The sequence below is a fragment of the Equus quagga genome, chromosome 4, assembly GCF_021613505.1.
Source record: "Equus quagga isolate Etosha38 chromosome 4, UCLA_HA_Equagga_1.0, whole genome shotgun sequence".
NCBI classification, from domain to species: Eukaryota; Metazoa; Chordata; class Mammalia; order Perissodactyla; family Equidae; genus Equus; species Equus quagga.
In genome coordinates, this window is record NC_060270.1 from 119,669,224 (window position 1) to 119,692,721 (window position 23,498).

At 36.4% G+C, this 23,498-nt stretch overlaps 2 protein-coding genes across 5 annotated transcripts in view; one reads left to right on the forward strand and one right to left on the reverse strand.

Annotated features, from left to right (window-relative positions):
- ITGA4 (integrin subunit alpha 4) overlaps positions 1-16,112 on the forward strand; it is a 71,475-nt gene extending 55,363 nt beyond the window's left edge. For both annotated transcript variants that reach the window (XM_046659873.1, XM_046659874.1), the window contains 11 exons: positions 3,931-4,081; positions 5,750-5,845; positions 6,522-6,601; positions 6,947-7,036; positions 8,771-8,861; positions 11,098-11,205; positions 12,032-12,157; positions 12,876-12,995; positions 14,884-14,982; positions 15,371-15,490; positions 15,993-16,112. In XM_046659873.1, the coding sequence (XP_046515829.1) occupies positions 3,931-4,081; positions 5,750-5,845; positions 6,522-6,601; positions 6,947-7,036; positions 8,771-8,861; positions 11,098-11,205; positions 12,032-12,157; positions 12,876-12,995; positions 14,884-14,982; positions 15,371-15,490; positions 15,993-16,091 (1,180 nt within the window). In that variant the 3' untranslated portion in view covers positions 16,092-16,112. The remainder of the gene's footprint in view (positions 1-3,930; positions 4,082-5,749; positions 5,846-6,521; positions 6,602-6,946; positions 7,037-8,770; positions 8,862-11,097; positions 11,206-12,031; positions 12,158-12,875; positions 12,996-14,883; positions 14,983-15,370; positions 15,491-15,992) is intronic.
- Positions 16,113-18,717: 2,605 nt separating this feature from the next.
- The window catches only part of CERKL (ceramide kinase like), a 110,674-nt gene continuing 105,893 nt past the window's right edge, over positions 18,718-23,498 (reverse strand). For all 3 annotated transcript variants that reach the window (XM_046659877.1, XM_046659876.1, XM_046659875.1), the window contains 2 exons: positions 20,148-20,326; positions 18,718-18,853 (listed from right to left, as the gene is read on the reverse strand). In XM_046659877.1, coding sequence (XP_046515833.1) covers positions 18,772-18,853; positions 20,148-20,326 — 261 coding nt within the window. In that variant the 3' untranslated portion in view covers positions 18,718-18,771. The remainder of the gene's footprint in view (positions 18,854-20,147; positions 20,327-23,498) is intronic.

Sequence of the window (23,498 nt, forward strand, 5' to 3'; positions counted from 1 at the left end):
TTAGGCTCTGTGGGACAGAGATCTCTGTCTCAACCACTCAATTCTGCCATCGTAGTGCAGAAGTGGCCACAGACAAATGAACATGGCTGCGTTCCAATAACCCTTTGTTTACGAAACCAGGTGGAGGTCCCAATTTGGCCTTCAGCAGTTTATGAGCCCCTACCCTGTGGTAGGCTTGCTTTTTCTATAGCAATTCTCTCGTCCTCAATTTTTTGTTATTTAAATATAGTTCCATATAATATATTTTGTAATTTAATTATAATTTGTTAGTATAGTTTAAGCTGGTTGCCAAAATCAGCCAGATTTAGAAATTATCAGGAATTAATCCTGGGTTAACAGACCATAAGGATCTGTTCATAGATAGATAGATAGATAGATGAACAAACAGACAGACAGACTGACCCAACAGAATTACATGCACATGTTCACCAAAAGACTATAATAGCTCCAAGCTGGAATTGTCAAAATTCCCAATGATAGTTGAATGGATAAATATAATGTAGTATATTTACAAAATGGAATATATGCATCAATGAGAATAAACAATTTACAGCTACATGTATCAATATAGACTAATCTTACAAACAAAATTTTAAGTAAAGAAAAACTGATATTCAAAGATTACATACTCTCTGATTCCATTTATATGAAATACAAAACTGGGCAAAGCCAATCTATACTAGTAAAAGCAAGATGGTGGGTAGAGTGCAATAACTGGAAGGAAGGGAGCACATGGGTATTTCTACGGTGCTGGTAACGTTTTTTTTTTTTTTTTTGATTTGGATGTTGGTTTCATACGTGTATTCAGTTTGTAAAAATTCACTGAGTTGTACACTTAGGATATGTGCATTTTCTATGTGTATGTTTTATCTTGATAAGTAAGTTTAAAATGGAAAAAAAATCAGGACAAGAGGGGAAGAACTTTTAGGTATTAAGTGAACTGTCCAATTTCATAGAGCTATATTATTGAAGTATAAAAGTGGGAAGAAGTTATAATTATAATTTCGTTTGCATATTCTGAGGTTCGTAAGAGTTAATAATTTTCTTCTCAGAAACTGTACTCTTTTTCTAAGTATTGATGTTGCCACTAATTTATTGGTCAATTCAACAGTCATATTGCCACTAAAACATGAGGTTATGTGGGCGGGGTACAGAGCACATGCACATGGTCATAGTAGATGTTTGCTTACTGAAACATTTGGAATTTGTATACTATCACAGAACAGATAAGCATGTCTGTAACTTGATAGAATTCACAGTGATGAGTCCACGAACTCTTGGGAGAGGGAGAAGTCATTTTTGTTGGTGGGAATGCAATGCTGGGTGATGGGAGTTAGCAATAATAATCAACTGGAAGAACTTCTAAGAATTCTTAACATTGACACAAACTGAATCTTGGAGAGTAAGTGCAAGTTAATTAGATACATGAAGGGCGAAGATGTAAAGGCAGGGGGATGGCTTGAAGTAAGATACAAAACGCATGTGTTGGGACACCTGTTTGTAGGTAAGGATGGCTAAAGTGAACGAATGAGTTGTGCAATGGCAAGCGAGGCAGGGGCCAGCTCTTGAAGGCCTCATGCGCCATGCTAATGAGTTAGAACTCTTCTTTTTTTCTTACACTTTGTTTTTTATTTTGTTTTTTATTAGAAATTGTTTTTATTGAGGTAACATTGGTTTATAACATTATATAAATTTCAAGTGCACATAATTGTATTTCAACTTCTGTATAGACTACATTGTGTTCACCGTCGAAAGTCTAGTTTCCTTCTGTCGCCATATAAATGTCCACTTCACCCCTTTAACCCTCCCCCTCTCTCCTCCCCCTCTTCCCCTCTGGTAACCACCAATCTGTTCTCTGTATCTATGTGTTTGGTTGTTGTTGTTTTTATCTTCCACATAAGTGAAATCATACAGACTTATTTTGCTTAACATAATACCCTCAAAGTACATCCATGTTGTCGCAAACAGCAAGATTTCATCTTTTTTTTCATGGCTGGATAGTATCCTATTGTATATATATATATATATATACACCACATCTTCCTCATCCATTCATCCGTCAATGGGCACTTAGATTGTTTCTAGTCTAGACTATTGTAAACAATGCTCCAGTGAACACTACAGAACTCTACCTTAAAGGCACGGGAGGATATTAAGCAAGCAAGTGACATGATCAAGTTTACTTTCTGGGAAATGACCCTCTCCGGCAGTGTGAAAACTGGATTGGAGGAGGACTCAAGAAATCAATTAAGGGTATAATCCAAGTTAACAGTTTGAATCATGAAATTTTCAGACCTGTTTTATTTAAAAAAAAACTTTAAATCCTCATTCAGCTCAACCTAAATAATCAGAATAGTAGAAAAGCAAGAAGCAACATGCCTTTGCCACCCCCAGGCAAAAGTGGTTCCCTGCCCTGGTCACCCAGAGCCCTCATTCATAACTCTTTCCCATGCATCTATATAACATTTGTTTACAAGTCTGTCCTTTACTATATAAGCTCTACAAAGAAAGAAAATTTTTAAAGACTATTTTTTTATTGGGGAGAAATGAACACAGTGACTTATAGAGGAGCTTTCAGTTATAGTCAATCGGTCATTTATGCACCTTCAAGTAGCGCTTAAAACATAAATTCTGAAATTTGTTCTGTGCTTAAGCACTTTGTCTTAAATCGATTCACAAATAACTATTAAATGCCAGCTGTGCTTAGCACTTCCATAGTTTATTCAAACACTAATCTTCTGTACAGATGCTTAATAGGATGATACAATTATTGAAGAAACATTGTAAACATTATTGAAGAAACTTTATAAACTCTGAAATTCTAGGTGAATGTTTAACTTTCTTATTGTTATGATTATCCTCACCTGATATTTTGCTTTGGGTCACATCCTTCTCTGGTTGAAGTAATTTTTCTAAGTTTTAAATTATTCAATATCTACGAACATTTGTCTTTGAGGAAAGCTTATAGAATCGTAGCATTCTGTAAGTATAGTTTTCTTTGAGTTCTTCTAACCCTCTAATTAGTAAAGAGAATAGGCTGTGTAGGCAAAGAGATTTGCATCTGCCTTGAGACTTTAGGTCATCCTAGCTGTGTTACCTTGAATAAGTTTCTTAAGCCTCTGGTTCCTCATATATAAATGTGTTCTGAGGACTTCATGGAACATGCATGAGCCAAATCTTCCCTGAATGGTAGTTGTTATAGTAGAGATGGGGTGACGAAGACTTAAAATTGCTAAATGACTTCCCCACTGAGAAGAACTGGAGCCAGAGCCCAAACTCGAACTCGCTCATATGTCTGGATTGGCAGCAATCTTCTCTTTCCAGTTCACAGGATGGTGAAGCATTTCTGCAATTCTGTTCTTAACTTGGTCTAGTTATTGATAGAGGTGACCTGCCTGCCTTATAATTCTAGTCCAACGGATTTTAGTGGCATCCATTTGCGGGCATGGTGGTCCTTTCCCATGCCAGGCTCACTTCCACCAGAACATCCTCTATTTTGGTGGAAATTGTCCCTCTCTTCTCCTTTTCTCCTAGCTCCCCTCTTTCCCCCTTTGGTTTGGACAGCAACTAGTTCAATGTCTATTCAAGGATAAAGAAAGAAAAGAAAAAAATGGTTTGTTTTTACAATATATATTGTAAGATAGAAAATATGTTAAAATTATCAAAGAAGTTAAACAGAAAAGTAAAACAGAAAGTAGACTAGTTTAATTAAAACTAATTAAAAAACAAACTTTTCTTGGATAATAGTTGACTGAATGTATCTGGAATATGAGAAATTGAGTTCTTTTTGACGTGGATTTGCATCTACTTGTATGGGATCATCTCCCACGGCTGTTTTTCCAAATTATTTTATGTTCAGGATAAATAAATGAGGAGATGAGATTTTTATTTCCCAAATAAGAACTAAATATACTACTACTTAATTTTTAGGCCACATGAAAATAAAACCTATCTTGCTGTTGGAAATATGAAGACGTTAATGTTGAATGTGTCCTTGTTTAATGCTGGAGACGATGCATATGAAACGACTCTGCATATCAAACTACCCACTGGTCTTTATTTCATTAAAATTTTAGATCTGGTAAGTACCAAAAACAACTATAACATGATATTTTAGCCAGCTCTGGTGGTCTAGTGGTTAGGATTCAGGACTCTCACCGCTGCGGTCCAGGTTCATTTCCTGGTCGGAGAACCACACCACCTGTCGGTTATCAGACTGTGGCAGCTGTATGTTGCTCTGATGCTGAAAGCCATGCCACCAGGACTTCAAATACCAGCAAGGTCACCCTTGGTGGATAGGTTTCAGTGGAGCTTCCTGACTAAAACAGACTAGGAGGACCTGGCCACCCGCTTCTGAAAAAATTGGCCATGAAAACCCTGTGAACAGCAGCAGATCATTGTCTGATACAGCACCGGAAGATGAGAGGATGGCACAGAAAGACCGGGCAGGGTTCAGCTGTACCATACACAGGGTCACGAGGTCTTCCACAGGGTGCTGGGAGTTGGAATTGACTTGATGGGCATGAACAAAAAACATTTTACTTAATTTCTAAAAACTCTAAATGATGTAATTTACTTCATCAATTTGAAGCCTAAATATTTGGAGTGTATTCAGACTTATCACTCTAGCTTCAGGTGATTTTGAGATTTCCTCCATTCTCCTGATAAAAGTGACAAGTTCTTTGGGATCTGACTGAGATCAAAAGAGTCAGCTTCTTGTCTCCAAATGCTGCTGTTGCCCAGTTGTCCAGGCAAGATGCTTGGGTGCCATTGCTTTTCTCACTGATAACTGCTCACCTCGTGCTGTGATGTTGCTCCTCTTGGTTGGGGTCCCTGCACAAGCAATACTGGTTCTTCATGCTGGGCTCCAAAGTTACTGCTCTGTGTTTTAAGTTCACACACCCAGCCCAGTCTTGTTCTCAAAGAGCTTCCAACATGGTAGAACCAGCGATCTTCCACAAATCCCAAAATCTTAGTGTCAACCAGATGGCAAGCAAGTTCTCTTCTCCTACAAGAGTTCAAAGTACCTGGAGACTTTTCCTTACCACCGTGCTTGAGTCATAAACACTAAATCCATCAGTGAGATATTGCTAAGGTTGAATTTCCAAGAGAAAACTTTCAACTGCTTTCTCCTTCAAAGCTTCTGTAGCCCTTAGCAAATTTATTCATCTTTTATCTAGAGACCATCTCTTTATACCACGGGCATTTAGAGAAGTCTTTGATCTCTTACAAATATCTATTACCCTATTTCTCTAGAGCACTGGGAGCCTATTTGCAATAGTAGGAGGGAAAACTAAAATACTCAGGGAAATACATAAATGTATATTTCCGTCTTTGACTATGTATATCCTATTGTGATTGGTTATTGCGATTAAATACCTTCATCATGTCCTCACATACCAGACAGGAGAGGGCCAATGAAATATGGACCTTACGAATTCCTTGCTTTATGATTCTTCAAGGAACTGGACCTTGAATTAACTAGGGAACACACAAAGATGGATGAAAGCTACCAGTCCGGGAATTATTCTGTGGAAAATGTAAACAAATATTAAAATAAACCTATACGTATACACATTTATATAATTTATTTACATTTTTATTTATGCCAAAAGTAAACAGAAAATAGTCTTCCAGGAAAGTAAATTCTTTGGGGGGTGATTTTCTTTTCAAAAACCATCCTTAAACATAAGTTACAAACTTCTTGTTCCCTTCCTCCTCAAACCGATTGTTTCGTTTTTCCTTTCAGGAAGAGAAACAAATAAACTGTGAAGTCACAGACAGCTCTGGCATAGTAAAACTTGACTGCAATGTTGGTTATATATATGTAGATCATCTCTCAAGGGTAAGCATTTAGCATTTATAGTTTTTGTTTACTAGCGTGAATATAAAACCCTTTCTTTTTCTCTATAATGCTGCATACACATATATAATTTATTATTCTTTGCTTAAGGTAAGTAGCTAAGTGATGAAATAAAACCAAAATAACTGGGCTTGAGATCTTTGAGATTATGTTTATATTCTTGGCAATGTTCACTATAAAAAAAAAAAAGTTGGGGGGGGCACATGTTTATATCAAGATGGGCATGTGAATGTGTCAATCAGAATTCTGCTTCCCTGTCTCACTCTTCCCCAACACTCCCCCCACCCCATCCCACCCCAGGTGGTCCTGTCTGCCAGGCATGTTACCTCTGCTATACAAAAAGGTGTTTCTGGCAAGGGTCCTCACTCAAGTTGTGAAAGCATCTCTAATTTTGTCAGTCTGGACGTGCCTGTCTTTACATTCAGAGGAGGCTTTGTCTCTGACTGTCATTTTGGAAATGCTGGTGCTTTAAAATTGCCACAAATCCAAGAGCCTCCCTGTAGCTTGCTGCCCAAGTGAGGGGTAGCCTATACTTCTAGTACATAGTTTCCAATCTGCATTCCACAGAACATAAACTCTTAAGAAAAATTAAAATTCAGATTATCAAAAATATATTTTAGATTATTAAAAAATTGGGCTTTCCCTCTGTGTTTTATAGATAGACGTTAGCTTTCTCCTGGATGCGAGTTCGCTCAGCAGAGCAGAAGAGGATCTCAACATCACAGTGCATGCCGCCTGGTATATTTCCTAGTGGAGAATAACTTTTGGGTGGGGGGGGCGGGTACCTTAAGGGAACTGTGGAGCTGTGTTTCATTGTCTGCAGGAGAAAGCGTCTCTTATGTAATCTAAGAAACAAACAAAGCCTCTAACCAGCTTAGAAGCAAATAATTGTAAATAAGGGGAGCAAATTTCTGCCAACCCCATCATAAACATTTCTTACCACCACTTCTACTTTTATCCCCACTCCCCCAAAAGCATTTAAACTAACCTCCAAGTATAGTAGGTATACACAGGATGTAATTAGTTATAAGATGATTTTTGTGCTGGTTGGATTCTAAAAGTGTTTTCTGTTTGCTTCTGTAGTGAAAATGAAGGGGAAATGGACGATCTGAAGAGTAACAAAGTGACTTTAGCAATACCTCTCAAATATGAAGTCATGCTAGCTGTTCATGGGTAAGTAGATATTGACGCCCCCTGTAAAATTGAGAGCTGATTTCAAATTCTGTTGCTTCTCACATTATTGTCAAAACCATATTTTAAAATTATTTATAAAAAGGTCCTGTGCTGTTTCTGTCTCTTAACAACTACCTCAGCAGTACTGTCCCTTGCTTAGCTGTTCATTATTTTAATCCACTCTCTAGTCATCGCTGAGACCACCTCAAACAAGTGCTCAGCTGGAGGAGACTTCTTACTGGAAGAGGCTATAAGCCCCTAGGAGGCCACGTCCAGCCTTTCAATTGTGCACTGCGCAGGCCAGGGGCCCTCGGGGTTGGGTAGCGTGTAGTTGCCGCGATCATCCTCAGTGGCCGTGGCAAGTGTGAAGTTCAAAAAACTACAAGCTTGGTGAAATCACTACTCTCTAGAACCCATGTCTACCTATGTGGCAAATGGATTGAGGTATGAGAGAGCCAGCGGCGAAGTGTCCCTTGTTTACCCTTTGTACCCATGAATTACAGAATTCCTCGCCCATGGCGGGCGAGAATTCACTCATGATTTTAGTAATTGTTTGAGTGTGTTCTTCTCTCATTCAAGGAGATATGTGGAGAAAGAATGAAAGGTGTATCAAGAAAACCTTTAATTATTTGACTGGAAATTATTCAGGCTGTTTAAAACCACATTTTTTAAAGCAATGGAAGACAGACACAGAAGAAATAGACAGATGTGCTCTTCTTTTTGCTCTGAATATAAACCATCCCCAATCATTTTTAACCACCCATAAAGATGGCATGTAATTATATAAAAGTAAAATATCAGTGTCTGAAACTGACAGAACTGAGTAGCAAGTTTGTGAGATAAAACGGGGATAAAAGAAGCTATTAAAGGAAGAAGAGGACCTAGAGAGTCGGGGGAAGCAAAGAAAGCTGGCTGCATGTTTCTTGGTTTTGGATATTTGTCTCATCTACCCTCCTTGATTTTCCTATGATAAGTGTCCTCCTAATTTTCCATTATCCATATCTTGTTATTTTGAGCAGGGAATGCTCTGCAACTCTTAAACTGCCTAAATCTACAATAGTGGAATATTTCTAATTTCTTTCCTATGTCATGGGTCTCTATATGTGTAGCTCCTCATATTAGCTTCCAAGTAGGAGCAACTTGTGGAGTCAAGATTTCCCTAGAAAAGTAGTTCTTAAAGTTCATTACCAACCATACATATCACAGGTAAAAGGGTGACAACCTTGTATTCTAACAAAAAATTTACCATATTTATTGGTGTTTGAGGTGTTCCCCAGACTTGGAGTTCATTACAAATAACCAGCAAGAATTGGGGGATAGGAAGAAATAACTCAAGAATAGGTCAGATAGATTGAGGTATAAGAGGATATTGGAGCCTTAGGGAAAAGCTAAGAATTTATCTTATAATTGTCAGATTTACGTGAATCATTTGAAGGCTGAGAGAGAAGGAATGGTTAGTAGAATGTGCGAGGCGGTCTTGGGGGAAGGCAAGCAAAGGATAACAGTGGGAAGAGAGATTGTCACCCAAGTCAGAGCATATGGCTTTCTAATTTCACTACATTTTCACTAGAATTCTTGTCTTACCAGGAAACTAAAAGCATTCCACGGTATTTAGGAGGCATCTGTAGTCTGAATTAGAGGGTGTTTAGGTGATATGCTTTAATCCGGACTATAGAGAAAGACTGTTTATACCTTATGAAATGAGACAGTTAAATTTGAATTTGTTTCTATTAGGTTTGTAAGCCCAACTTCTTTTGTGTATGGATCAGTGGAGGAAAATGAGCCTGGAACATGCATGGCAGAGAAAATGAACCTCACTTTCCATGTAAGTAAAGTTGATTGCATTGATATTTGTAACAAACGGAAAGAATGTTACTGATGCATTGCTGCAGAGGACGTGAGATACATGTGATGTCCCTCAGCCTTGGGCCAAGCATGGCTGGCTGAGAGTGAGAAGGGACTGCAGCACAGGTACTCATGCCCTTTCCTCTTGGGCTTCTGCTCCTTTTTTCCCATTTGTCTTGTCTCTGTTGCTCAAGCCCACATCTCCTTACAGCACAGGGGGGAAAGAGCAAGCAGAAACAGAGGTAACGCCTGAAACTGGCAGAGGAACTGAATCTAGTAGAGATGCATACAGAAAACAGGATAGGCCAAGGGAAGGCATCTTTTGGTGCAAATCAGTGAAATCTCTTCTTGGTTCAAGCTTTATAAAAGCTCTAACGTTATCTACCAAGTAAAGGAAGCTCTTACCTCCTGCCTCTCCATTTAAGGTCTACTTGGTCAGCCTTTCAGGCCATAGCTATATGACCTATGACAAGTGATGCATCATTTATTAAATAATCTTGTTAAAAAGTAAAGTGTATTATCATTATCCAGAAGTATTAATATACTAATATAAAGCTAAAAATTCTTTTAAAAAGTTTTACTGTCAACTGAGATTTTTGATGCACCAAAGATGTTGATGATGAGTAAATAATTGCAGATAACATCCACAAAAACATTTTTTGAACCAAAAGCACTGCCCAAATATTCTTAGAGCTCTATAAAAATCTATAGAATGTGAATGAGTCTGGATTAGATTAGGTACATTGTGATATTTTGTAAAGTAGTGCTTTTCAAAATGTGTATCAGTCACTTGGGGTGCTTATCCAAAACGCGAATTCCTGGGCTCTGCCTCAGAGTTGTGGAAGAATGACCTTGAAGTCCTGTTGACTCCTTCTGAGACTCCCATTGAGTCTATGTATACTCAAGTTTTTTTTAAACTAACATTGAAAAAATTTAGCGCTCTAATTTGAAGTCCCAAGAACTGTTCCCATCGGACCCCAGTGATGGATTTGCTTTGATAAACTAAAACAGAAACTGAGTTGGACTCTACAAAGTCTACTTATTAACTTACAATTAACGGTTAACATGTATTTTCTAGTTAAATTACAATAGAGTGACTGGGACTGGAGATACTTCAGTCTGTAGATTTGGTGAGTCTGTCCAAGAATAAAGTGTTCTTGGAGGTCTAAAGGTTATTAAGCGAACAAGGATGAAGACTATAGTAGGTTAGGTTGATTATTTGACGGCATCAAGAAGACCTTGTCTAAAGGTCTGGACACTGCTGGGTACCCATTGCTGACACTGTCTTTTGCAACTGCCCTGTGCTTCCAAGGCCTAGCCATTACCGCCTGTCCCAAAGCCAGGAGCACTCTTTCTTCGTCAATGTCACGTGCATTCAAAAGGTTATTGCAAGTGTGTGAGTCATGCTATTTCATTCAGATATTGTGGCACAACTACTTATTGTCTTGGTTTTGTAGTTTGGCCCTCAGGAGGAAATATTTTGGCCCAGTTTTCTTTTTCAGGGATCTGTAATTCCCAAATTTATCAACAATAATGAACTATCATTCCCTTATGCATTATTATTAAAAACCTGGTGTATTTTCTCTGAAACCCAATAACCTACCCCTTTCTGATTTTGTGAGTGCATCAGCATTATAATTATCCTGAATTAAAATACATTTTTATTCACTTACTGCTGATAATTATCCTCTCAGCACAGAGTGATTTTGTGAAAACATCATAGAATTTAGAATTAGAGTACCTGGGTTTTGGTCCGAATTCTTGTCACTTTTTAACTTTCATCTTGGGTACATCATTAACAACTCCGAGCATCATCCTTAGCTGGGGAATAATAAAATATCGGCCCACTTCATAGGATAGTTATGAGGACCAATTGATCACGGTTTTTTGAATTCATAATTTGCCATACAAATGTATGTTGCTGATGTCTCTTTCTTTAGACTATTTATGTAATAAACCATCAGCCTGGACATGTTGGCCTAATTGATACGAAAAGGAGAGGGCTAGGAATAATAACTAGAGGTTTAATTATTAGCAAACTTTTTAAAGTTCTGACTATGGGAGCTGCACAGCAAAGGGAGACAGAATATCCAGTTACAACCCTTCACCAGTATGAATGCTGCATACAACATATGGGTTCACCTAAAAGTTCACTGCTCTCTGTACTTACATTTATGAAAAATATTTTAAAATGAAAAATGTTTCCTTCTTATCAGGTTATCAACACTGGCTATAGCATGGCTCCAAATGTTAGTGTGGAAATAATGGTACCAAATTCTTTTATCCCCCAAACCAACAAGCTGTTCAACATTTTGGACGTCCAGGTAAAAATGTGTTCTTTCCTTTATTGTAAATAATATTGCTAAAATGGAGATTTCTGTTAACTTATTTTGGTCACACTTACTCTAAGCCATGAATTCAACATGCATTCATGGAGTACACTTTGAATCTTATACATGCATTAGAACTGTAGGATTACAGTGGCACCTCTGCATTGAACTTATTCGATTAGCGAACAATGCTCTGCCATCTTCAGTACATTGTCTTGATATGGACCTGTGAAAGTAATCTAATTGGTAGAATTCTCCATTAAGATGGAGAACACTTGAAAAATCGGTATTTCAGCCTTTTTAAAAGAATATTCAAATCACTATTTAGGATTAAAATTCCTGTATTGCCCATGATTCCATCAGAATTGTTTTTATCTTCCCAGTTTCAAGACAAGCAATCAACAAATAAACCTACTAGGTAGATTTTAGATCTAATTTTTAAAAATAGTTCTTGAATTCCAGATTTAGATGGTAGGACATGCTGTTATAACACATTGTTTTGTGTCTAAAACCAAAGAAATGTTAAATTTCATGTCGATGTTCAAAGGTCCATTTTTCACATTGCCCTATTTTCTATGAGGTTAAGGCCATTTGATCAGTTTAGGACCTATATCCAACTCTCTAAAATTTTGCTGAGTTTTTGTATTTTTGTCTTAGAGGTTTAACCTCTCCCAAATAAATCTGTCAACAAATATTTTCATAATTTCAGAAGTACTTGATATATTTCAGGGAAAAAAGAAATTGGATCTTTTAAAACCATGTAGCTTTTGATCTTCTTTCTAATATTGAATAAGATTTTTCTTGTCTTCTATCTTTATAGACTACTACTGGAGAATGCCATTTTGAAAATTATGAAAGCAATTGTGTGTCAGAGCAGCAAAAAGGTGCATTGGAGACCCTAAAAGACATATTTAGATTCTTGTCAAAGACTGATAAGAGGCTATTGGTAAGTTTCAATTTTTCAGGTTGTAGTTTCTCCTTTCCAACATACAGAACTGAAACACTTTAAAACCAATAATTAAGGGGTCTGAGCTATCTGTGAAGTGCAGGAGAGAAACAAGTTCCGGCAATCTTCTTGCGTGTAAGGAACACGCACAATTGGAGAGTTGAGATAGACACTGGGTTAAACACATACAATATACAGTTTCATTATTTATCTAACAAATGCCCATTTTGTGCCAGGCCTGACATTATTCCAGACCCTTCAGAGGCCAAGATGCTGTCTTGGGCTGAACAGCCTTTGCGGCATGAGATTAATTTTCACTCTTTTTATTTTAGTGAATTTACGGGGAAAAAAAAACTGAGGAAGCAATTTTATCCTTCAAACGATCCAAGTTGTACAATGAACATGTAACTTAGCAAGAGTCTGATTAGGAGTCTTTTAGTTCTATCCCAGAAGGTTAAGTTCCTAAGAATAATGAGAACACATGCTCCAGTTCAAATACTTTGTTTTTGTTATAATTTACAAAACAAACATTTGTGTTTTGTTTAAAGATAATTTTTTAAATGCCACTAATGAAAGCAGATCTTTAATTCTATGTTTATAGCAAAATAATTTCTATAAATGCCACTCAAAGGAGATTTTTAATTCCATGTAAAATATTTTAGCTAACATTTTATAAAATGTTGAAATTTTAATGTAGCTCTTTTGTATTCTTTTCAAGTACTGCATGAAAGCTGATCCAAACTGTTTAAATTTCTTATGCAATTTTGGGAAAATGGAAAGTGGAAAAGAAGCCAGTGTTCATGTTCAGCTGGAAGGCCGGCCATCCATTTTAGAAATGGTAAGTCTAAAATACAGTGACAGCTTTCTATATGGATAAGTTCATATCGAATCTACAAACTCAACCATCTTATATAGATAGGCTTGTGTGTAAGGAGGCATTCAACAAATTGAGAAGGTATGGATGAAAGAAAAATTTGGAGTGAAACTTGAAACTGTTTCCACTTATCGCTTTAGCTAAATACATTGTCTAAATGACATGGCTTTACTCATTAAACAGGTAATTATTGCATAGTCTTATTTTACAGTCTTATGAGGTTTATTTTAGAAAGCATGTCCAACTGCTTATGAAACTTGACTAAACCAAAGACATTGGCTACTTTAACATGTCATATAACCATAAAGTTCTTTCCAAACTACTTTGAATTATGCTTAAAAGTCTAATATTTAATAAAGCTAAGAAGTAAAATTAAGGCTTTCCTAAAATCAAACTAAAACATCAAAATTTATCAACAATAAAACACAAACATACAATAACAAAACACACTTTTAAGAATATGAACTTTGAAAGGTTGAATTAAAAATAATTAAATATCCTCAACTTCTTCCTAGAAAGGAATATGCATACTTCTGAGAAGCACTTTGAAATAAAATTGGTTTTCTCTGGAATTCTGTTCTTCAATTTCCTTATCTGATAAATATGGATAATATCTCCTTTGCAGGGGTATTGCAAATTAAATGAGATGCATTTGATAAAACACCTACTAATCGTGCATGGCACATAGTAAGCCAAAGGAATATTTGAAAGTACCAGACAGTGGCCAAGAGGAAGATGCACCAGACAGGGAAATAAAAGATGTCTGTTTTAGTTCAAATTGTGCTAAAAACTACGTCATGGGACCATCAACAAATTATCTAAACGTTTGCAGTTTGCCTTCTCATGCTCTCAATGTCCAGGTTTCTCAATAGTAGGCACTATTGGCATTTTGGACCAGATAATTCCTTGTTGTCAGGGGCTGTCTTGTGCATCGCAGGATATTCAGCAGCTTCGCTGGCCTCTACCCACTAGATGCTGGTAGCACCACCTCTCAAATCCTGACAGTCGAAAATGTCCCCAGACACTGATGACTGTCCTCTGGGGATGAAATCATCCCTGGTGGAAGGAATTTATTTTCAGCCCTAAAATTCTACACATTTTCTCTAAAATGTTAAATAATCTTTACACAGTAGATTTAACTTTTGAGGGTCATAGACCTCTTTGAGTTTGACAAAAGAATATATTCTCATCTAGCACAATGAATGCACATACGAAAAAATCTAAATGTTGCATACAATTTTAAAAGGTCTTAGAGTCCATGGGAGCCCCTCCACCAGATTCCCCAGCTCTGTGGATTCTGGGTTATAAACTTCCTGCATTAGATAGTAAAGATCTGAGTTTATCTACTGATTTTATATTTGAATGCTATAACTATTTGTACCAGATTTTTCCACGACAATATTAGACTATATGTATTTGATGAGAGCAGCAAAATACAACACTATTTAGAAAGAAAGAAAAAGAATCCCAAATAAAATGAATTAAGGACATGTTTATCAGGTGAAGAAAGACTTGTTTGGGGCTAAAAATTCAATATCCAGGAAAAAATACATTGGTAACTATCAAATAATAACTTAATTTAAATATTTATAATATTTAATCTGTAAAGTAGCCATGTTTAACAAAAGGGTTTCAATAAAATGATGCTTTATAAATTAATACGAAGACCACGCCTTTGGAACCAAAGGAAGCACTGCATTGCAATCGACTGCAAATTGTGAAATAAATTGGGGAAGAGAAATTGTGAAAACCTCTAGATAGAAATCATTTCTCATGATCCTTACCTGCTATTAATATCTTCATAAAATAAAACTATGACTCAGGCTACTGTGATCTTTCTTTTATTAAACAGGATGAGACTTCAGCACTGAAGTTTGAAATAAGAGCGACAGCGTTTCCAGAGCCAAATCCAAGAGTTATTGAACTAAACAAGGATGAGAATGTTGCGCATGTAAGATTACCTTTTTAACTGAAACGTCAAGATTGTAGGGAAAAGATATTGCTAGGGTGTTTAGGCAGGAAAATAGATTTTGACTATCATGGAGCGCTGCAAATACTTTACTGAGAGTTGACATTTTCCACAAGTGGCAGGAAGGAATGACACAGGTCTTTCAGGAGGTGAATTTGGTACAGGATGATTGGAGGAAGAACCACGGAAAAAGCCCATTCTCTTCACTGTTTCTGCTAAACAGTTACCAGTGTTTCCTAGGGTTGTGTTAGAACCAGCCAGGGAATGGGGTGGGTTATTCTATATACCGTTGTGGATCGTGGAGGGGCTTCAAAGGAAATAGAAGCAAGCTTTTAAACCGGTGGTTCATTCTTTTGGTTAATTTCTGTAGGTTCTCCTCGAAGGACTACATCATCAGAGACCCAAACGTCATTTCACTATAGCGATTATTTCAAGTAGCTTGCTACTTGGACTTATTTTACTTTTATTCATTTCATATGTCATGTGGAAGGTAAGCCTCTAATAATTACTAATGTTAAACCATTCAAAAGGCCATTCTTGATTTTCTCAATGCCTATTTGTGACTCCTAAGTTATCAGATTTATATATTTCAGTATTTTTAATGTTAACTTTTTAAATTCCTAAGTGAATATATAGTAGTGATCTCATTTTTCCTAACTTTAGTACCAAAGTCTTTCTAGAGAAATACATCTTCTTAAAGATCACTTATTTTCAACAAATGTTCAAACTGTAACATTAGTTTTGAAAGATGTTCTTTTTTAAAAAGCATTTGGAATTATGTTGAATCAGTTTTGGAGTGCATGTGCATGCATCACTGAGAAGTCCTCCAGTAACAACGACAAAAAAGCTCTTTATCCCAGTTTTTCCCAAACTAATTTTTACTGACTACATGGGACACAGTTGAAGAAATATTGGCATTGACTGTTTAGATTTGATCTTGAGTGTAATATGTTCATAACTATACGCTAGTGATTATGGAATGCTATTTTCAGGTTGGCTTCTTTAAAAGACAGTACAAATCCATCCTACAAGAAGAAAACCGAAGAGACAGTTGGAGTTACGTGAACAGTAAAAGCAATGATGATGATTAAAGACTTCTTTCAAATTGAGAGAACTAATAACAGACTCAGGTTATGCTAAAGAAATTTAAGACATTGTTTACAAGAAACCATGAATTTTGCTCAGACTTCCTCTATGTACTTCTTTTACTTGTGAGCTTGTGACATATTATGTCTTAACACAGATGAAAAATCCAAGCAATGATTACTCTTTGAAAGAAAATAGCTGCAAAGGTATTATTCAATATATTCAAAGATAATCTTTCAGCTCTTAAATGGATAGAAAAACACTAAAGCATTCAATTATTCAAGATAAATAATCCCTTGAAGATATCTTGAAATGAAAGTGGATCTGAATTAAATCATTGAGGAAGTAAACAACTCGATTGGAGAAGTCTTGGACTTGAAATATTCCTTTAAAAGAGATATTATTTACCGTATGTTCTTGCTTCAGTAAAAGAAAGTCCACTGAATAGGTATTCATTTCCAATAGGTTTTTGAGACTTGCTTGAAATATGTTCTTTAAAAATATTTAGCAGAATTTTTCAAAGAGCTGTTCCCAAATTTTTAATTAAGAGCATTATCACTTTAAGGCAGATTTTATCTTTAAAGACATTTATTTGTAATATATTTCCTATGGGCTTTGATCAACAGACATTCATTCAGCAGTCTATGAACATTAGGGGCCTGATGCACAAACTTCAGACTGAGCTTGTACACTGGTTTGAGCTTAATGGGATGACTTCTGGATAATTAGTTAATACAGCTATGGGTTTTTTATTCTTTCTGTATATATACATATGTTTATATAGGTATAAATCCATTAGTCTTCCTATAACACAATTTTATCAAAGGTAACCAGGAATAAATTTCAAAAATCCATCTTTAGTCAAATTTTTTGTTTATAAAAACAACAGTACTTAATAATTCTAATTTATATTCTGAAACAGATGGTGAATGTTGCACTTTAGCTAATATTTGAAATATAAATATACTGATGTATATAAAATATGAAAACTGTACCTCACTAATGATTTTTTAAAAATCAAAGCTCTGCAAGGACAAGGATTAGGGGCCAATATTGAATACAAATTAGATACTGTATAAAATATTGACTATCAAATCAAACAATACATAAATGCTTTTTAGATGTTATTCTTTTCTCTTTAAATATAAATATTAAATATGTTTTCATCAGGTCTATAAAAGCATTCTCTTCTGCATGTCAATAGAAAAACAAAATTCACGAATTTAACTGTAAATTTAAAAATACAGATTTAGCTTGTATCTTGTGAATATAAATGTGACATCAAAATTTCCAGGATGTGTTTTAGCAATAAGTGAAATATTTTAATTTTTTTGTCGATGTTGTTTTAGATTCTTTTTTATAGTACTTTCTGGGTTTTAAATAATTTATCTTTAAAGACCTTTCCATTTGCAAATACAATCATTTTTTGTAATATTTATTCATGCATATGAACTAGATGCTGACAACTGCAGAATACAATTTCATCTGAATTGTCCTACATCTGTCTTTATATATGTAAGCAGGTTGTGGCCAAATTTTGAAAATTGGTTATAGGAAGTGATCAAATAGATAAATTAGAAGGCAGTCTTTACTTTCTATGAAGTCCCTGCCAACAGCTGTCTTCTTCAGACTGCCTAATTCCTGTACGTTACCCATTCACAAGCCTGCAGTCTTGGATTGGTGACTGGAGAGTGAGCAATGCATGGAGATTTGTGAAGGCACTTGAGCAGCAAAACGTAATCTCAATGAGCATAAAAACCTCTTGAAATTGGTGTGTACTAACAGAAATTAAATGTATATAATATTTTTAAACAAACATTTTTTCAAGCAAAAGATATTTTCATGTTTTTAATTACAAAAAACCAAATAGTAGGATCCATGGTAGAAAATCAAACCCAAATTCAGAATCGCTTTCTCAAAGATGATCCCTGAGGAACATTAGTTCTTTCTTATTCAGAAATGATGGCATTTCAGATTGCTGGATAACATGACTTTCAGGAGCAAGAGGAACACAGCTCCCAATTAGGCCAGATTCTGCCCAGTTAGATATTTTGCACAGTTTAAAATAAAATTTGTTATAAAGTCTTAAATTACCTGTATTATGAATTTTAAAACCCTACCACTTTAAGAAAATCAACTTTCAGAGAAGATTCACAAAATTGGAACCATAAGTTTTAAAAAAAAAAGATTGGGTTTCTTTTTGGGCAAGTAGTCTAGGTATTGGAGAGATTTTGAAAAAAAAAAAATAGTTCTATTTCTGGTTATATCATTAACTAGCTGTGTAATTTTGAAATTTAACCTCACTGGATTGGCACCTCCCCAGGAAAATCAGGGCATTCTTATGTGAACTTGTGGTTTGTCTGTACCAGGCCATAGGAAACTTAACATTAGAATTGAAAGACTCAAATCCTGAAAAATCAAAAAATCCAAATTATTTCACTTTGGAATTATCTAGTTAAAATTGATATACTGATGTTTAAATTTTAAGTACCTGCAATGTTTACTTTCAGTTCTAATAAATACCTTCTAAAAAACCAAAATTTGTTTTTGGTATATTTCATATATCTTTTAAGTAACATCAAAAATAGCAATTTTAATTTTTCTAAAATTTTTTTTCCTATCAGGATACCTGTTTAAAGCATGACTATATTCCTTCATATTAAAATTCCAGTTTGCATATTTCTTTCATAAACAATTACATGTTGCTTTGGAATCATTCATTTCTTCCATGCTTCCTCCATAAAGATTGATAAGTCTTGGGTGCAATCTGTAAAGAATAGTATGTATAATTGGTTTTTCATCAATCTATCATTCTGTTACTTTTCACACATACACGCATACACCTATCAAGTATGGTGCGTAATACCAAATACAAATCTAATGACAGCCAACAAACACACATTCATGGCAGAGCTACAATCAATTCAGCACCAGTGATTACTATAAAGCTTTAACTGACCTCCTGGACTCATGCTCTCTACTGCCTCTGTAAAACTAAAACCCAGTCAGTTGTACCTATAGCAAGCTCACATCTACTGAGCTACCCAGAGTGCCCCTGCACACTTCTACCCATTGAGTCACAATACTTACCAAGAATGAGTTTGCATCTTCCTAAACCTGTTTATACCAATTGCTCTTGTTTTATTGTTAGTGACATGGAGTCTATTCTGACTCCTAGTGACCCTGTGTACAACAGAGGGGAACCCTGACCAGTCTTTTTGCATCATTCTCTCATCTTCCAGCTCTGTATCAGACAATGCTCCACAGCTATTCATAGGGTTTTCACGGCCAATTTTTTTGGAAGTGAGTGGCCAGGTCCTTATTCCTAGTCTGTCTAGTCTAGAAGCTCCGCTGAAAACTGTCCACCGTGGGTGACACTGCTGGTATTTGAAATACCAGTGGCATGGCTTTCAGCATTCCAGCAACACGCAGACACCATAGTATGACACCCAACAGACAGGTGGTATAGTTCCCTGACCGAGAAAAAGCCTGGGCCACAGTCGTGACAGTGTTGAATCTTAATGGCTAGACCACCTGTTGCTGATGTAACTTAATTAAATATGTAAAATTGCTCCTATGTAAAGAAAGTTGAATGCTTTAGAAAGACAATAAAAGCAGACTGCTGAACACAAGCGTTATGTACTAGCTTTGGGTGAAAGGATATTGTAAAAGACGGGAAATTAAATTGTAACAATCAGCTACTAAGATGGCTTCACAAGGTTTAAGATCTTGATCCAGTTTTAAAAATCCAAAGTGGAAATTGTAGACATGCGTTATCTGTGTAGTTTATGAAGAACGATAATTCAGAATGCTGATGTGGAGACTCATAACCAAAGACAATGCCTTGGTTCTACATAACAGTTAGTGAACAAATGTAAAGTTATACTTTTTTATTTATTAAAATTGTACGTATATCTTTTTAAGCTTCCTGGATTTACTAATTTTTTAAAAATTAGCCAACTGCCTGCCTTGCTAGTTATGGGAAGAAAGCTTCCACTATACTATTAGTTTTCTGCGTCTATTGTCTATTGGACACAAGGTGATGAAACAATTAGACTTACCTAACATGGACCTCTGATGCAACTTCCATTAAATCGCCATCTACATTCCAAGGAAAACTGTTTTCTGAAGCAGTTTCATGCGGTCGCTCCTCCTCCTCTGGATTATGTGCACTGGTATTATTCCTTGGGTGAACTTTTACTTCTTCAACAGTGTAAGTCTCAATGAATGGAAAATTGAACTAAATAAAACAAATGCAAATCATCATGGTCCTTGCCTTATCCCTAACTGCTAATGCAAATTAAGAAAGTTCACTGTGGGGCCTGCCCCATGGCTGAGGGGTTAAATTTGCGTGCTCCGCTTTGGCGGCCCAGGGTTTTGCTGGTTTGGATCCTGGGCACAGACATGGCACCGCTCATCAGGCCATGTTGAGGCGGCGTCCCACATGCTACAACTAGAAGGACCTGCAACTAAGATATACAACTATGTACTAGGGGGATTTGGGGAGATAAAGCAGAAAAAAAAAAAAAAAAAAGATTGGCAACAGTTGTTAGCTCAGGTGCCAATCTTTAAAAAAGAAAAAAAAGAAAGTTCACTGTGCTATCTCTTGCAAGTAAATATCAACATGCATGCTAAAGTTTTTATAGCTGTGAAATTCTATGACCAGGAATCCCTACTTTCTTTGGAAGGAATCCCTTTTCTGAAGCTTTCCCAGCTCACTTAGATCTAATAGCTGGCAAACTTGTCTTATGACAAATAGTATGTGTCTATGAAATTGCATACAATAATGAGATCATAGAATTTCCAACTAAAGACTGAATCTTTAATACTGGTTTGTTGATACAGATTTCTATAATCCACTGATTTGATTATTAACATGTCAACTAGTTTAGCTGATGTAAAGCAAAATCTAGTGTAAGTTTCACACTTGGAATTTAATTAGGAAGAACCTGGGTCTAAACTTATGAAGGTAAAAAGAAAAAGTCAAGCAAAAGTGATTTTCACAGGTGTTTGCCTGCCTCATCTCCACTTTAAAGATGGACACAAGTTGCAAGATGGTTGTATTGACTTACTGACCACTCTAGAATGGTACAAAGTAAGCTTCAAATTTCAATTTTTCTTATTTGCCTAAGAAAACTATAGTGAAAAAATATGTATTCCATGGGGCTGGCATAGTGGTTAAGTCTGCACACTCTGATCCAGTGCCCTGGTGTTTGCAGGTTTGGATCCTAGGTATGGATGCACATCAAGCTATGCTGTCGTGGCATTCCACACACAAAATAGAGGAAGACTGGCACAGATGTTAGCTAAGGGCAAATCGTCCTTAAGCAAAAAGAGGAAGATTGGCAACAGATATTAGCTCAGGGCCAGTCTTTCTCACCAAAAAAAAAAAAAAAATTTAAATTTAAAACAAATGTATTCTCTGAAACAACTAAGAAGAGAGAGCCAAATAACCTTTTAGTAGAAATGCACAATAACTACTCATTTATTTCAGTTTTCAGATAAACGGCATGAGGTTTATTCCTAACATATTATCTATATGTTTTCCCCCTTCTTCCACATATAAAACTCAATGAAGCACAGAATTTTAAAAGCTGACAGAAAACTATTTTCCCCAACATTCTTATTTTACCTATGTGGAAACCGAGGTCCACGGATTTTACAGTTTACACTGTATAATACACTGGGTTCCTCAGTGGATCATGCTGGGGGGACACAGTGGCATCAGCTGTTCTGATAGAGAATTAGATACAGAATTAGAAGGCCCCAAGCAGCTCCCTGTGAAAGTGCTTAACAGTCACTGCATTAGACCCCCCATCTCAGGTGTCAAGCCTCAGGGCATCTTCCATAATGTGCACCTGCAAAAAGTTTCTATATAATCATTTATTGTAAAATAATGTGTTTTAAATGGGTCACTGATAACTAGCTATTATGGCTTAAATTGTGTCCGCCATTAAGATATCAAAAGTCCTAACTCCTAGTCCCTGTGAATGTCACTTTCTTTGGAAATAGGGTCTTTACAGAGGTAATTAAGTTAAGATGAAGTCATTAGGGTGGGCCCTAACCCAATATAAGTGGTGTCCTTATAAGAGAGGAGAATGCCATGTGAGGACAGACACACACAGGGAGAGAGCCATGTGATTAAAGAGAGACTGGAGAGATGCAGCTACAAGCCAAGGAATGCCAAGAATGGATGGCTACCACCAGTAAGGCTATTAAGTCATGAGTTTTCATGTGCATACATCATGAAATGAAATCTATCCATCCATGAAAATTTATTACCTTTGAAGCCACAGACATTGTTAGATGGGACTTAGTGATCCAAGAGCCTAATGTCATGTGTGAGAGTGTGTTTGGGGCATGAGGAAGAGACGTAAACAGTTAGAATTGTAATACATCTAAGTACCATGGTGGCGTAAGCAGAGAGTTAAATGAGAGAAAGGAGAAGAGGCAAAGAGGCTCAGGAGTTTGGGTGAGCTTCCCATTTGAGCTGAGTCTTAAAGAACACAGAAGAGAACCTGGAAGAGAAGGGAAGAAGTTCTAGAGGGAAAAAACTACATTTGCAAGAGTACAGAGATATGTTATGGTCAAGCAACTATGGAAAAATTCAGCATACTGTGATACTAATTGCCATACTGGTATTTTGGCATTTATTTTACAGAATATATAAATGCTTGAACTTAATTTTTTAAAATAGACATATGATGGATAGTCTGAATTGCGCAGCCCCCCGAAAGATTTTCATGTGTTAAAGTCCTAACCTCCAGTACCTCAGAAGATAAGCATATTACGAGATAAAGTCTTTAAGAGGTGATTAAGTTAAAATAGGGTCTTTAGGGTGCGCCCGAATCCAATATGACTGGTATCTTTATAAGAAGAGGAAACAGGGACACACAGAAAGATACCAGGGATGCACATGCACAGAGGAAAAACCATATGAGGGCACAGCCAGAAGGCAGCCATCTGCAAGCGAAGGAGAGAGACGTCAGGAGAAACTAAACCTTCCAACGCCTTGGACTTCTAGCCTTCATAATTGCGAAAAAACAAATTTCTGTGTTTAAAGAACCCAGTCTGTGATATTTGTTATGGCAGGCCTAGAAAACTAATACAGTGACAAAAACACCAGAAATCTGGTAGAGGATGGCAAGAGGCGAGGCTGTGACACAGCAAGGGCCAGAAAACAAAGGGCCATGTATTTCATGCTAAGGAATCAGACGCTACCCTAACAGCAATGAGAAAGACACTGAAGAATTCAGCTGAAGAGAAATCAGATGTCTGTTTTAGAAAAAGCCCTCTAGAAGGAAGTATGGAAGACAAGACCAGAGAAAAGGAAGACCAGGAGACTATCGCAAGCAAGAAGAGATTAAGATTTGAATTAAGGTGAGGGGTAAATTTTAAAAACATTTAAGAAG